Source organism: Aquila chrysaetos, chromosome 8 (genome assembly GCF_900496995.4).
Source record: "Aquila chrysaetos chrysaetos chromosome 8, bAquChr1.4, whole genome shotgun sequence".
Classification (NCBI taxonomy): domain Eukaryota; kingdom Metazoa; phylum Chordata; class Aves; order Accipitriformes; family Accipitridae; genus Aquila; species Aquila chrysaetos.
In genome coordinates this window covers 36,556,395-36,570,968 of record NC_044011.1, presented here as the reverse complement: position 1 = coordinate 36,570,968, position 14,574 = coordinate 36,556,395, and the positions used below count along the sequence as shown (strand labels likewise).

Genomic DNA, 14,574 nt, shown 5'->3' with positions numbered 1-14,574 from the left:
ATCCTAGTGTTTTGTATTAGTGGACTGCAATCCCTAAGGGAACTGAGGGGGGCATTGTCAAATTTATTTACAGTCTAACACAAGGACACAAAAACTACACAGGCCTGTATACGTGTTTTGGTCTGACTGTTGTAGGAAATTGGGGTGGAAATGTAGGCCATACAGTCCAGACCTCATGTGTCAGCACTATTCATCCTATCACACAGGCAGACATACTCGTCATTTTACAGGAGACACCTGCACTGGGATTCAATTAGTTTGATTTTGGACTCAGGGCAGTACATTTTGCCTGTGTGATAGATGCATCTGGAAGAACTGGCCTGAACTGAAAGACTGGACATCATTATAGCAAAGTAGAGGAAAAGGACAAAGAAGAATTACAAGAAGATGTATTTCAAATGTCAAAGGTGTAAAGGACTGGTTTTTGTCTAGACTGATTCACCAAAAGAAAATACAGAAACCAAGAGGTTCATCAGAATCATATGATTTTTCAGATCTACTAAACCTGTCAGACAAAAGTGACGTTATAATTTTTTTAAAAATTTTTTGTCTTGAAGCATGGTAGGTTAAAGACTGCCTTGTTTTTCTTGACAGAGTATTTTAAATATTTATTAATTGAGTTCTTATCCATTTAAATATTTATGTTGTCCTTTGTACCTTCTCTTAATTGCATTGACCTTTGTTGCCTGCTTCTTCATTATGACTTAACTGAACTGAAATTCAGTATGAGACAATTTTTATTCACCACATTTCTGTAGTCTAACTCCTATATGGTGTATGCTCAAATACATTCTGCCAACTCTGAGGGTCAGACTTCCAATTAGAAAATGGAAGATTGCAGATTAGAAATATAGCTCTCTGCTTTTTGTTAGATAGGGTAATAATGGTAGAGATAATGTAGACATAGCCTCTACCAATCCTCATAGTGTTATAGATCCATACCATTGTATTTGCACCAAGAGTATGACAGTCATGGTGATTAGATTCTCATTGACGATGACTACTTTTAATTACTCCAATATGATGAAATGCCATTTAGTTGGAAATGTTAAGTCATCCCTTACTGTGTTTTTTAATTTTTATTTTTATTGCAGGGGCCATAAAGATAAAATATTTGTAGTGAAGTGTAATCCACATCATGTAGACAAGCTAGTCACGGTTGGGATGAAGCACATCAAATTTTGGCAGCAAACAGGTACTGTATTGAATATTTTATATTTTATATTTAATCTGTTTGAGAATGTATATATTTCTAATACAGGAACATCATGTTCTCAGTTAAAGAATTTGTTTTATTTTTAAAACAATTTTCTAGTTACCAAAATACTAAACTGGTGAAAACCTACCTCTGAATCAGCAAGTGTCACAATATTCCTGTCTCTCTGGAAGTAATTTCCAGTGAATCGTTTTTTAACTCAAGTCATACTATTAAGGATTTCGCCTGAACAAGCACCCTTGGCTCTCAGAAAACATGCAGTCCTGTAATTCACTTAGGCAGATTATGACCTTTGTTGTGAATATGCCAGCTGGTAGCTAAGAATCTTAGGTGCCTCTGGCACACTGCTAAAAGTGGTGGTGTATGCACTTCAGGGACTGATATAACACTTCAGCAATCCTTCGCTTTCAAGATAGAGCTGTTTTTCAGTCATCAGAGATGACTTCCAGAGAGGGAAGCACATGTTTCAAGGTGCTGGGCTGGAAAGATAGATTTGAGGATGGACATTAAAATACATGCCTGGGCAAAACAAAAAAGAAATAAAGAACCAGGTATTGTGCAGAAGTTCAGTTATAGTAATTTATATTTTATCCATTAGGCTAAAAATCATGATGTAGCATCACAAGCATCAAGGTAATCTGTTTTTTGTATGACACACAAATTTTGTTTCCTCTTCTAAATAATGAAAAATGAAAATGAGTTTTCCATTATTTAAAAACAGGATAAGATTCTGCAAACTTAAGAAGCAAAATATTCAGAATGGGAAGTAGCTATCAGTCTAGACTGTTCTGTCAAACTGAGAAAGATAGCAAAGGTGATTTCTGATTGAGGATATTTTTTATTCTTCTTGGATTTTGTTCTTCATTAATTTTAATCATATACACTCTACACAAGTACTCAGTAAAAAGTTCTCAGAGAGCATCTTCTGTGTGTAAAATACGGCAAAGGTAGGCAGCACAAGGGCAGCTAAAAAAAGAACTCAAGACAACTCAAAATTAGATAGTTTTAAGAAGTTCCTATACTTATACCATACTTGACAGTGTTCAAGCGGTTCAGGTGCTCTCAGTTTAAATTTTTCTTTTTCTGCATTTTTCATGGTTTAGGTTATTTTTGTAGTAATTAGACTTGTATTGCTGTTTGCCAAATTCTATTGCAGGAATTTGCATTAAGCATTATCTTACTCCAAGACAAGATTGATTGAATGTCTCTCTGCAATAAAAATGATATATTTTGAACTAAGATTTGCTCAGTGGAATTGGGAATATCTGTCTGGTGTTAACTGTGAAATACATGATGACTTAAAGCAAGAACACCACTGCCTATTTTGTAATTGTATGGGTATTTTTGTCTGTAAGCACTCAATTCATGGGTGCATATGGCTGCTTCCTGCTGTCTGAATCAAAGTAAGGCCTGTGGCAATTTGTTTCTCTGACAGTCAGAAGAGGACCAAATCCTCCCATTCATTCTGCAAGACTGCTGTGATTGTCAGGTTGCCAGTGGACAACTAAAAGAAACCTCTACCATCTCATGTGTAGTTGTGGTCACCTCTAAAGAGAAGAAGCTTGGCAGGCTGTTCTGTGCAAAAAATATTCTGCCAGCCATTGTATTAATTCTTTTTACACAATTCCCCACCAAAATTTATCATTTGCTTGGAAATAACAATCTGAGAAATAGAGCCCTGTACTGCTTCAAAACTGTTGCTACTAGATTGACTTTTCTTTTATTATGTTTTTACCTTGTGCACTGTTTTCAGTATTTCTATTATCTACCATGTCTTAGGCAATCACAAGAGATGATGGGGTCAAGACATTTGTCCTTTACAGCACTATGGCTACAAACCGAAATATAAAAAGACTTGCTTTTGTTGATACTGCAGGTGGAGGCTTTACATCAAAACGAGGAACATTTGGAACTACTGGAAAACTGGAAACTATGATGAGTGTTTCATATGGGCGAATAGAAGAACTAGTTTTCTCTGGTGCTGCTACTGGAGACATTTATATCTGGAAGGATACTCTGTTGCTTAAGACAGTGAAAGCCCATGATGGACCTGTATTTGCCATGCATGCATTGGATAAGGTATTTACCGTCTTGTGTGATCCATTCATCCTTATTATTTTTGTTGCAATACTGGATTTTAGAATTGTATAACTAACATGTCTCGCAATGAAGTTGCTCAGGTTTTGTACGTGTGTATGTAAGCAATACGTTGTTTTACAACACATAAATTCTACATTGCACTAACATTGAAAGTGCTTTAATAAACAAAACTGTAACAGAAAACAAGTTGCACTGGATAAATCTGAATGTGATTAAAATCACAAAAACAATATTAATGAGTTCTGTTATTTAATAGGTGTGTATTTTTAAGCACCACGTTATATGTGCTCGTTATGTGACCAATGGCTTTCTGACCCGTAAATATGCAGAATTTATTTCTCACTGTGCTCATGCACGTCATTTCCATATTTGTAAACCATAGGAGAGTAATAGGTAACACTTATTGCCTCTTCAACTTGATTCCAAAAATATTTTTGCATTACCAGTTTCCAAAATATGAAAGATGAATTTTTAAATAATTCTATCACTGTATATTAAGCAAGCAAGACTTCAAATATCCAAGGGTTTTGTTTTTCTGAGTTAATTATTCCAGATATGAAAAGTATTTTCCTTCGGGTGCATCAATAAATCTTTAAAAGAAACTATGGCAAAATATATTACTGACATCACATAAATGAGGTTGGGGCAAAGTTTTGCCACTTAAAATCCACTGGCAATTTGAAGATGTTGATACTGGAATATCATTTTTGAGATTATAGTTTCGACTTTAAAAGTATAGCTTGAGAAGAAGAATATTAACATTTTTATATATCAAGGTCACTTAAGAACCCTGTGGCTCAATCCTTTCTGGCCCTAATTGATTGCTCCTAGCTTTTCCATCAATTTTTCTATTTGATCTTGGCACTCTGTCTTCTAAACATCCTCTTCACTTACTTTTTTTGTTGGTTAGTTATTTATGCTGTGTTTTGCACTCACTTGGCAGAGATAAAGAGAATCTACCAAGGGAATTAATCAAAGAATTGGTCCCTATGCATTATTAGAACTCAGTTTGGAGCATCTGTTAATTCCATTGAATTTGGAATAACTTGAGAAGCTGTTATTACCAAATACTGGCTCTTCTAAGGATGAGGCATGTATTTTTCCGTAGCTTATTTCCACATGCAGAAGAATGTTACGGTCCAGCATTACTATTTACAATAGTGTGCACTCTGCATGGTTGTCTTTATAACCCTAGAAAAGCAACTCTAAATCTTCTCCTCTTATATTTTTTTCTTCATAGGTATAGGCTCCAGTTTTTTTAATTGGACACATGAATAAAATGCAGGGGAGAATTTATACTGCCTCTGGATGTGTCTTTTTAAATATTAACATATAAGTGCTGACATTTATGTATGTTTTCATACTGTGATCATACAGGGTTTTGTAACTGGTGGAAAAGATGGAATTGTGGCACTTTGGGATGACATGTTTGAAAGATGTCTGAAGACGTATGCTATTAAAAGAGCAGCACTATCTGCTAGTTCTAAAGGTATTATTTTTCAGTGTGTTTTAATAAGGACTATATGCATGAAGGCTGGTGAAATGGCAGTAATGGGTGTCAAATCCTACCAGAACACAAAAGGAACAGTAATATACTACTTACTACTCTGTGCTGGAATTTTCTGTTTTGATTGATATAAGTTGTATTTCACACAGTCTTTGCCATTTATAGTTTGTTCTGCTATTTCCTCCTCTACTCTGTGACATTTGGCTTTGTTTTCGCTGAAGAAACGATTTTCAAAAGAAATGTCGCAAGCCTGTGAGTCTGTCTGTTCCAATATCTGTTCCGTTTAGCAGCTAGCTTCCTCAACTGGCCAAATTTCATGTAGTAAGACCAGGGTCCCTATGAGTTGGAAAGACCTGTTAAATTGTACTTCCCAAGGCATCAGTGTGAAAGTCTGTAAAGTGGTATTCACAGATAATCACAGAATTAATGTCCATGTTGCTGGAGCATCTGAACCCCTTATGCACTGTCACTGTTAAACCAATAAAATATCAATCTTAATATTGCCACAAGACAGACTGGCACAAGCTCCCCTCCTTTGAACTGTTAATTAAATCCATGGATTATGTAGTAGTTTGATCAGGTAAGTGTATCTCAAGTTTCATGATTTTAAACAGCTTTTAAATATAGATTAAATAAGCTGTATGAACTACAGGTGATATGAGGATCTTTTTGATTTCACAATAAAAACCTGAAATTCATATCTCTGTATTCTTTAGGTTTACTTTTAGAAGACAATCCCTCTATTCGAGCCATCAGCCTAGGACATGGGCATATACTAGTAGGAACTAAAAATGGAGAGATACTTGAAATTGATAAAAGTGGCCCTATGACTCTACTTGTTCAGGTATTGTATGGATCATCCATATCAAAATATTCCCTGTAGAAATACAAGACATAATAACATTTTCCCAGTCATTTTCTTTCTGTTTTCATTAATCCTGTTGGCCACTGTTGCTTTCCTTGCTCAGGCAGAAGTTGTGCTTTCTTATGTAAATGACTTTGAGATTCACTGTGGATTACAGAATTCTGAAGGTAAAACAAACAGTCCATTAAGTTCAAAGGCTGATGAGACCTTTTATGAATTTTTTAGACACTTTAGGACCCAACATAAAAATGAAAAATTAAGAGTAGAGCTAACACAATTTATTTGATAGTGTGGTTCCATTTATTTGCTTTTACTGAAATAATATAGTGTATTCTGAAGGATCCTATACTTTAATTTGTGAAAAACTGTTTTAGAGTTATGATAGCTTTCTACAGTTACACGCAGTTGTCACTGCATGTGTTGCAAAGCATAAAGAGATCTCTTTTTGCAAGACAAAGTATTTTGCAAAGTTTGGTTAAATAATTTTCATATATATGTCCACTGATGTATTTGATGTTGCTTTGGTTTAGTGTCTTGAATAACCCTAATGACTATATGTAGAAAATGGTATATATCGTTTACTGAGTTATAATTTGCCAAGTTTTTACTTTTTGTTTTCTATAACTGACTAAATTAATATTGTTTTTTATAAAAAATATTGTTTCTTTGATATTTTTCTTTCCAGTTAGTTCTGATCACATAAAGTAATCTTTCAAATTTGTATTGCCTGCATGACAGCCTTACCAACCTAAATGTGCAAAGTTGTATTTTATAAATTAACTCATTCACTAATTTGGAATTGCAATCTCATCCCAATAAAGTTCCCTTCACATGAATACTAAGGTTGTGAGATAGTAAAATTACCTTAAAATTACCTGATTGCTCTGAGTTTTCTGATAAAGGGAAGTGTTATTAATTGTCATCCATCTTAAATTACATGTTTGCATGCATCAACTTGAGCCAAAATAGAAAATATGTAAGGTATAATCAAGCTGTCATGACAGTTCCTCCCCTTTTTCTTTTAATGGTATTTTTCCATCTCAACAAAAATGCCAGTTACTGAACTGAAATCCAGATTGAGAATAGTAAGAAATTATTTAACCTTGAGATACAGTGCCAACAAGCTGTATGCAAGTTGAAGGAAACTTAGAAAAAGCAGGAAGAGTGATTGAAAAACTTGAAAACTGAGCTCTGAGGAAAGATCAAAACAACTAAGTATGTGTATGTGGGGCAAACAAGTTCTCCAGAATCTAAAAAATTATATAAACCTTGAAGACAGATTAGCCCCTATTAGAATTTCAGGATAAAGTCCTGTTTGGGGCATAACTATTTCCTGTTAAAGTCTGGAAGAGAGAGCATTGGAAGAACAGGAATTACAGCTAGTAGTAGTGGAGGAGATCTGGAAGAGTATATTTTAGATGTTTATCAGAGGAAACAGACCAGACATTCAGGTCTCTCTGAATGTGGAAAATTTTTGAGAGGAGTTGGTGAAAGCCTTATTGCCTGAGACTTGTAAAAGGAGGCACAGCAAGTGCTAGAACATATGACCCAAATGCATTATTTTCTCTTATATTAAGTGATTTCCTTTAGGGACACATGGAAGGAGAAGTTTGGGGCTTGGCAGCTCATCCTCTCTTACCTGTCTGTGCAACAGTGAGTGATGATAAAACACTACGAATCTGGGAACTTTCGTCCCAGCACCGCATGCTGGCAGTGAGGAAACTCAAAAAAGGTAATTCTCATTTGGCCATACACTGTCATAGTAATGATACTACTTTATTTCTGTAACAGTTCCATCTTTGCTTTCAGTGCACATCACAGGCATTAATTAGGTAGGAAGATGACACAGTCATTAAGAAATTGGAAGCATAGGAAGTAAATTGTCTTTGGCATGTGTCAAGTCAATGAAAAGGATAGAAAGAAAAAGGATTATAATCTATGTAATGGAAGTCATATGTGTCAAGTCAATGAAAAGGATAGAAAGAAAAAGGATTATAATCTATTGTAATGAATAATAACAAAATTAACTTTAATCTATTTTCCTCTGATTCCAAGGAGAATGAGTTGACCTCAGAATCATTGTCCTTCCTAAGAATACTTAAGGCCAGCATATTTGTTGCTGACATTAGAAAGTTTCCTTATAAAGACAAATGCAATATTTTTTGCGTGTTGAGCACAATCAGCCTTCAGTGGCAATGTGAACCTTACATGTTATACCAGCTTCTCTGAAAATGAACAGTTTTCCTGCCCTCTCCTCTGTATAAAATTAGATGTGCTATGTTGAAATGCTGCCTTCTCAAAATTACTTTTATTTCATTTACTCATTGATATCCTTCAGGAAATTTTATGGTGTAAATTCAACATGCTTCATTTTCAGTGACAGATCCAGAGCACAGGAACTCTAACTGGCTGAGGGAAAACAGAGTCAAATGTTTTGGAGAGGTGAACTCAGGGACCAATGAGGATAGCTGTATGAAAGAGTATGGTCAGAAATAATGTTGAGGCAAAAAGTAAGTGGAGGAAGTGTAGTACCTCTCTGTTTTAAATGTGCTCCACCTGAAAGGAACTATTATTCAGTCATATAACGAAGAAGCTTTCAAGTGTAGTATCGCTGAAAGACATGTAGTTATGCTGCCCATAATGAGTCTTTGAATTTTCCATCCGGATATCCTTTCTATATGTTTTTGGGTTTTGTGGGTTTGGGGGTTTTTTTTTTAATTTATTTCTCTCATTGGTGTGTTTAGAATGTAGTTGGAAGGTGGTGTTTGCACCTAAACCCATTTCAAGACTGATCAAATCACCATTGTCAACTCAAGAACAGCCTATACAGAGGGTACATTCCCATTTAGTAAAACATTAATCATAGCCCTCCTATCACATAATATATTTGTTTTAATAACTAACAAATCTATTTTAAAAGTATATACTTGATGTAAAAACCTTTCAGCTGCAGTTTATTGATGGTTTTCTCAATCCCAGTTTGTAAAACTTAAGATACTTCTTTCCATTTTCTTTTGTAGGTGGACGATGCTGTGCCTTTTCTCCTGATGGGAAAGCCTTGGCTGTAGGGTTGAATGATGGGAGTTTTCTGGTAGTAAATGCTGACACTGTTGAAGACATGGTCTCTTTTCACCACAGAAAGGAAATGATCTCAGATATAAAGTTTTCACGAGGTATAATCAGATGATAAGACGAAAGGGAAGTGTTTATCTTGGAGTTTGTTTTTCTCCTCTAGACAAAAGATTGAATGTTCAGAAGGTAGACTGACTTTATATGCGCTCCATGCATTTAAATACTTTACAATTCTGCCTGGTTGTATGCAGCCTAGTATAATGGGGCCCACCCCCAACTGGTGCATTTGGAGGCATTGCAGTAATGAAAATGCATAACAATAATAATTATAATGTGTACACCTTTAATAACCTCAGTGTCTCTTCTTTACAGAATCAGGAAAGTACCTGGCTGTGGCTTCCCATGACAATTTTGTAGATATTTACAATGTACTTACCAGCAAAAGAGTTGGCATTTGTAAAGGTGCATCTAGCTATATCACACACATTGACTGGGACTCAAGAGGTAAAATGTTTGACCAGAGATACAGATTTAAAATGCCTATAAAACAGAATATCAGAAAACTGTTCTCGTGCCAGTTACTAAGATAAACTGTAACTACTAATGCAAATGATTTTTCAACATCAAGCACCATATGGGTTCAGTGCAATTACATTTGTTGGTTGAATTCATCCTCGCTTTGTAGCATTTGTACCAGCATACATGGTACTTCACTGCTGACAACATATGACTAAAATGTCACTTATGAACATAATATTGCTTTTCTTTGCCCTGTTCTTTTATAGTTTTGTAGTGTGTGGCACATTTTTCTTTTCCACCTTTTATGTCCAATTTCCTTTCTTCTTTGCTGACCATTACATGGCAATCACTGCAATGAAGTTAGAGAGCCTTATTGTCACAACTAATTAAGTCTAGCAGGATTGATAATGAGCTTGTGCAAATAAGCCTTCCTGATATGATTCTGTGTGGAACCACCTGTGTGTCTGAGCCCAGCTTCCCCTGCTGTGCTAGTCCCAAAATGTGATGCAAGCTCACTGACAGCAACAGGAGCTAAACACCTTTCAGAATCCATTCAGGTCTGCATGCCATTCTTGAGCTAGTAAGCCATGCTGCAACTGAGCTGGCACTGTGTGCCTGCTTACAACCCTGATAATCTGACTGCTAATAGCTGTACACACAATAATAGCAATTTGATACTACCTGTGTATCTGCAGTAGCCAGTTCTTGGATGTGTTACATGTGCCGATATAAAGTATAAGAAAACTGAAAATTCTTTGTGTCCTTAATGGTATTTACGGGAACTTTATCTGAACTTCTAGATGTAAAGGATTAATATACTAAATTGTATAACCTGTCTTGTACAGGTCAGATAGGAAGGGCATGATACTACTATAGTCGCATGTTGCACTCATGTAACAAAGGGCAAGATGCCCAGTGAAAATATAGCAATGTTGGAACTGCGCTACTTCATATCAGTTGACAATCTAATCCAGTGTTTCTCGGTAAAAGAGTGCTTTCCCTGGCAGTTATGCAGTTTCGATATTGTAGAACTGCTTTTATGATAATAAATCCCCACAAGATTTCTTACAGTAGTATACAATTTTAAAAATTCAGAAAATACCTTTGATTTTCTTATATCAGAAATATTGTAAAACTGAATTTGAAAGCATTTTTTGCTTCTTCATGCACAAATACTTGCTAATATACCGTCAGTTGCATACAGGATTATCTTTATAATATCACAGTATTTGTATGGGCATAGTAAACTTCATACACAAGGACAGTTTGGTGTGTAGCTGGACTATATGCCAGTTAGGCAGTGCAAAATAGACAGGAGCTTACAATGTTTTTAACTTTTGGCAAAGCTGTCTTGCAAAATTGTTATGAAAATTAATAGCATACTTTTTTTTTTTTTTTACTTTCCATTATTGTGATGATGAAAACAGAAGCAAAATATTTCTTATCAGAAGAAAAGTGATTTGCTGCAAGACAGTAATTTTTTAAGGATGTCGGATGGTATTTAAAATATTACTTCTTCAGTGACTCAGGAGTACAGGATTCTTATGAGAGTGATTCTAAGCATCTGCTTTACTTTTGCTATGAATAACTCTCTGGAGGATAATTTCTTAGCTTACCCCCAGAAATCTCTTCACTCAATCAAAAGAAAGTTCATAATACTCATAATAATGAATAAGATTCATAATAAACTCTTATTTCGTATCCAGGAAAGTTATTGCAAGTCAATTCTGGTGCCAAAGAACAACTATTTTTTGAAGCACCAAGGGGGAAAAGGCATATTATAAGAATTGCTGAGGTACGAATTATGCTTACTGGATTTTTTTACTGTGAAAGTTATTTTTCTGGAGTGTTGAAAATTAGCATATTTTGTCTTCAAATGGGATATTTATTCCTTTTAAAATGCTATATTTACACTGGTTAGAATTAGAATTATTTAATCATTCTGTATACTGTCTTTCCTAGCATTTGTAAATGGTAGAACTTGCAAGTTTCTGTTTGTATCTCTAAACTTATTTTGGTTTGTTTAATAGCAGTCATTTCCCACCCTCCCCTTTCCTGAACAATCACCTGTTTTCTGTGTAATCAGTGTGCATACAGGTTATAAACCATCTTTAAACAGGATGACCCAGCTTTTAATGATGTTGACTATTTGTGACACACAATTCTTCTACAAAGTCACCGATGTTTAGCACCTCAGAAAATCTTTAAGGGGATTTGTATCCAAATCATGCCCTACCTTGGGAAAGCAGGAATGTTTAAAGTTTTAAGCCTTTTGATGAAGATATGCAGTTTATATTAACAAGCTGGAAACAGTGAACAGTTTCTAAAAACACTAAAAAAGTTATGTTAGAATCAAACATTAAAAAATATACTCATGAAACCAGTGTGTATTTTGTAGATATTAAGATGACTTCTTTTGGGGAAATTTTGATTGCAGATAGAGAAGATTGATTGGGACACCTGGACATGTGTTCTTGGTCCTACTTGTGAAGGAATTTGGCCCACGCACAGTGATGTCACCGTTGTAAATGCAGCTAGTCTTACAAAAGACGGAACACTATTAGCTACAGGAGACGATTTTGGTTTTGTGAAGCTTTTTTCATATCCAGTGAAGGTAATAAGCATATTTATTTCTGTGATTAGAAACTGCGCAAGAAAAGGAATTAAGAAAGACACTGTTCGCGATATGTCAGACTGCTAATATGCGAATTCTTTGTGCTACAGGGCCAACATGCAAAATTCAAGAAGTATGTGGGTCATAGCGCACAGGTAACCAATGTTCGGTGGTTACACAATGATTCTGTGCTGCTGACTGTAGGTGGTGCTGATACAGCTTTGATGATCTGGACCAGAGAATTTTTGGGCATTCAGGAGAGTAAGCTGGTTGATAGTGAAGAATCAGACACAGATGCAGAAGAAGATGGAGGTAAAAAGGATTGTATAAAACACGTCTTTAATTTAGTCTTCATTCCAGAGACTCACACAAGCGTTTAACTTGAAGTGGGCAAGAAACTTTCATGTGGTAAAGTTCAGTGTAGGGAGAGCTTAGTAGGATTTGTTTCTTTCCTTTTATTGGTGCAGATCTTCTTGTTTTCTACTCTTCTGCTATGAAACAAGGGTAGTTTGTTTTATTTTATGTTTTATTTTTCTAAGGTTATGATAGTGATGTTGCAAGAGAAAAAGCAATTGACTATACCACTAAGATCTATGCAGTAAGCATCCGGGAAATGGAAGGGACAAAACCACATCAACAGCTGAAGGAAGTTTTCAGTAGAAGAGAGGTATGTCACACAAAGGCATTTGTTTCCAAATGTACATTACATTCTTTTGAATCTCTTTTCATTCAACTAAAATTAGTCCTTAGAAATAAGACAGGAATTTTAAAATTCACAAGGTAACATTTAAAATGGTGTTCACAGGGTACAATGTGTTAATGTGATGGAGGAAAATATGTGTATGTAAGTAAAACACCTGTGAGCGTTGTGTTCTCTTCTGCTGTTCACATAAGCAGTTATATTCTTTCCTAATTAGTATGTGTAGCTGTGCATATGTCTGCAGCCAGGCATTTGTGATAGGGTGAGCTTGTAAATACTTTGTAGTTAAGTCTTTTGGTGATGTTCTCTTTGAAAGATTTTCAGTTGCTTATAGTTGCATCAGTTTGTTACTGTTAAAGCTCAAATTTCCCATGGTACATCTTGGCCTTAGGCTGAATTATTCTGAAAAAAGTAAACTGGAAGGAGAACAGTATTGGAGAGGACAGTAAAGAAAAGAGGGTGAGGTCCAGTGAAACACAGACCTAGGGGAGTGGGTGAGTGAAAACTCTGACTGGGACAGGACTTCTGGGACAGAACAGGAGTACCTATTACCAGTAAGGTACAGTCCCCTTCATAATCTGGAACAGTAAATCTACACCAGTGAACCGAGTTGATGACTCAACTGTGAATCCATGCAGTCTCTTTTGATAGAATTTCTTTTTATAAGTGGTCATTCTTTTATCAGGAGTTTTCTTGCTTTTGCCCAGTGTTGGGCACTGACAAAAAAGGACTGCTGTGCGTTAACCCACAGAAAGAATTTAAGCTTAGTTGTTTCTCTTCAGTTTACCCAGAACACATGACTAGTAACAATACCAATAGTGTGATGACATATTATTCTCCCCACAGGGATCCTGCCCTAGTTAAAGAACAGGATGTATAGTCCTCAGGGAATGCAGCGGGTGCGGAACTAAGCACTGGTGCGCTGTGTAGGATCCCTGCTGCAGGTATTGCAAAAGATGAGAGAGCTGTGTGTAGAAAGAGGCCGGGATGGCAAGAAGAGAGTGCTCTGGAGCCTGTGGAGAGCTGCCTTCTTGCTGTTCCTGCTTCTGTCGCAGAGCTTCTTGGAGATGGTCAGCAAATAGAATATTTTGCAGGTAGCCTTTAACTCTGTGTACCTCGTTTCCTGCTGTCAGCTGGGAGAAGTACAGCTGAATTTGCAGAAAAATTGCATACTCATAGCTGCAAGCGGACATCATTTAAGCAGTTCTTTGAACAAACATGTAACATAATTACATTGAACAGATTAAGGTCTAAGGTTCTCTTACTTGACTACTGAGAAGTAGTGGCAATTTCTGAGATTTTTGGCTTTAAATCTCCTTGGTGTTCTGATCTGCAAGATGCAAAATGGAGTTACTAATACTTCCTAATCTCTTGCAGACCTTTGAAAAATAAATTAGTTTATGTTTTTAAAGCTCTCAAAGAATGCGATGCTGAACATCATGGACAGAAAGTAATAATTTTTCACTCAGTATTTGAATAGGAGAACAAATGTTGGGTGTGAAAAATGAGAATAAAAATGTTGCACACCCTTTTTTTTTTTTTATCACATTTTAACAAAAACATGCAGCAGGAGGATTAGTGGGGTTTTTTCAGTAAAATGTTGGACAATAACTATTTCTTTTCTCCTTGTTTTAAGGATATCTCTTCCCATTTTTTCATTTATTCATATAAAGTCTTTGTTCCTCCATTTTTCTACAAAAGGCGTAGTGTATTATCTAGTAAACATGAATGTTTTGAGATTGACTTAAAAAAGGAAAAATTTCTTTTTATTTTGGGTGGATACTGCTAAATTGTTATTACACGTGAAATAACAAGTGCCAGTGATACAATGGCCAGATGTTTTACACCAGAAGCCCTTATACCTTCCAGCTGCTTTATTCTGCTTTGATGATGCAAAAGCAACTGTAGAGTGAGTTTAATTGACCGATTAAGCTGGGCTTACAATTGTTTTGTACTAGTGAATTACCAACAATATGAGCAT

The 14,574-nt window shown here is 35.7% G+C and overlaps 1 protein-coding gene across 1 annotated transcript in view; it reads left to right on the top strand.

The window, feature by feature from the left end:
* Window positions 1-14,574, top strand: part of EML6 (EMAP like 6) — a 121,856-nt gene that overhangs the window by 78,826 nt on the left and 28,456 nt on the right. The window contains 12 exon segments of the mRNA XM_041125523.1: window positions 1,095-1,195; window positions 3,093-3,295; window positions 4,694-4,805; window positions 5,540-5,667; window positions 7,279-7,420; window positions 8,709-8,861; window positions 9,133-9,264; window positions 10,986-11,074; window positions 11,717-11,893; window positions 12,004-12,205; window positions 12,433-12,545; window positions 12,547-12,560. Coding sequence (XP_040981457.1) covers window positions 1,095-1,195; window positions 3,093-3,295; window positions 4,694-4,805; window positions 5,540-5,667; window positions 7,279-7,420; window positions 8,709-8,861; window positions 9,133-9,264; window positions 10,986-11,074; window positions 11,717-11,893; window positions 12,004-12,205; window positions 12,433-12,545; window positions 12,547-12,560 — 1,566 coding nt within the window.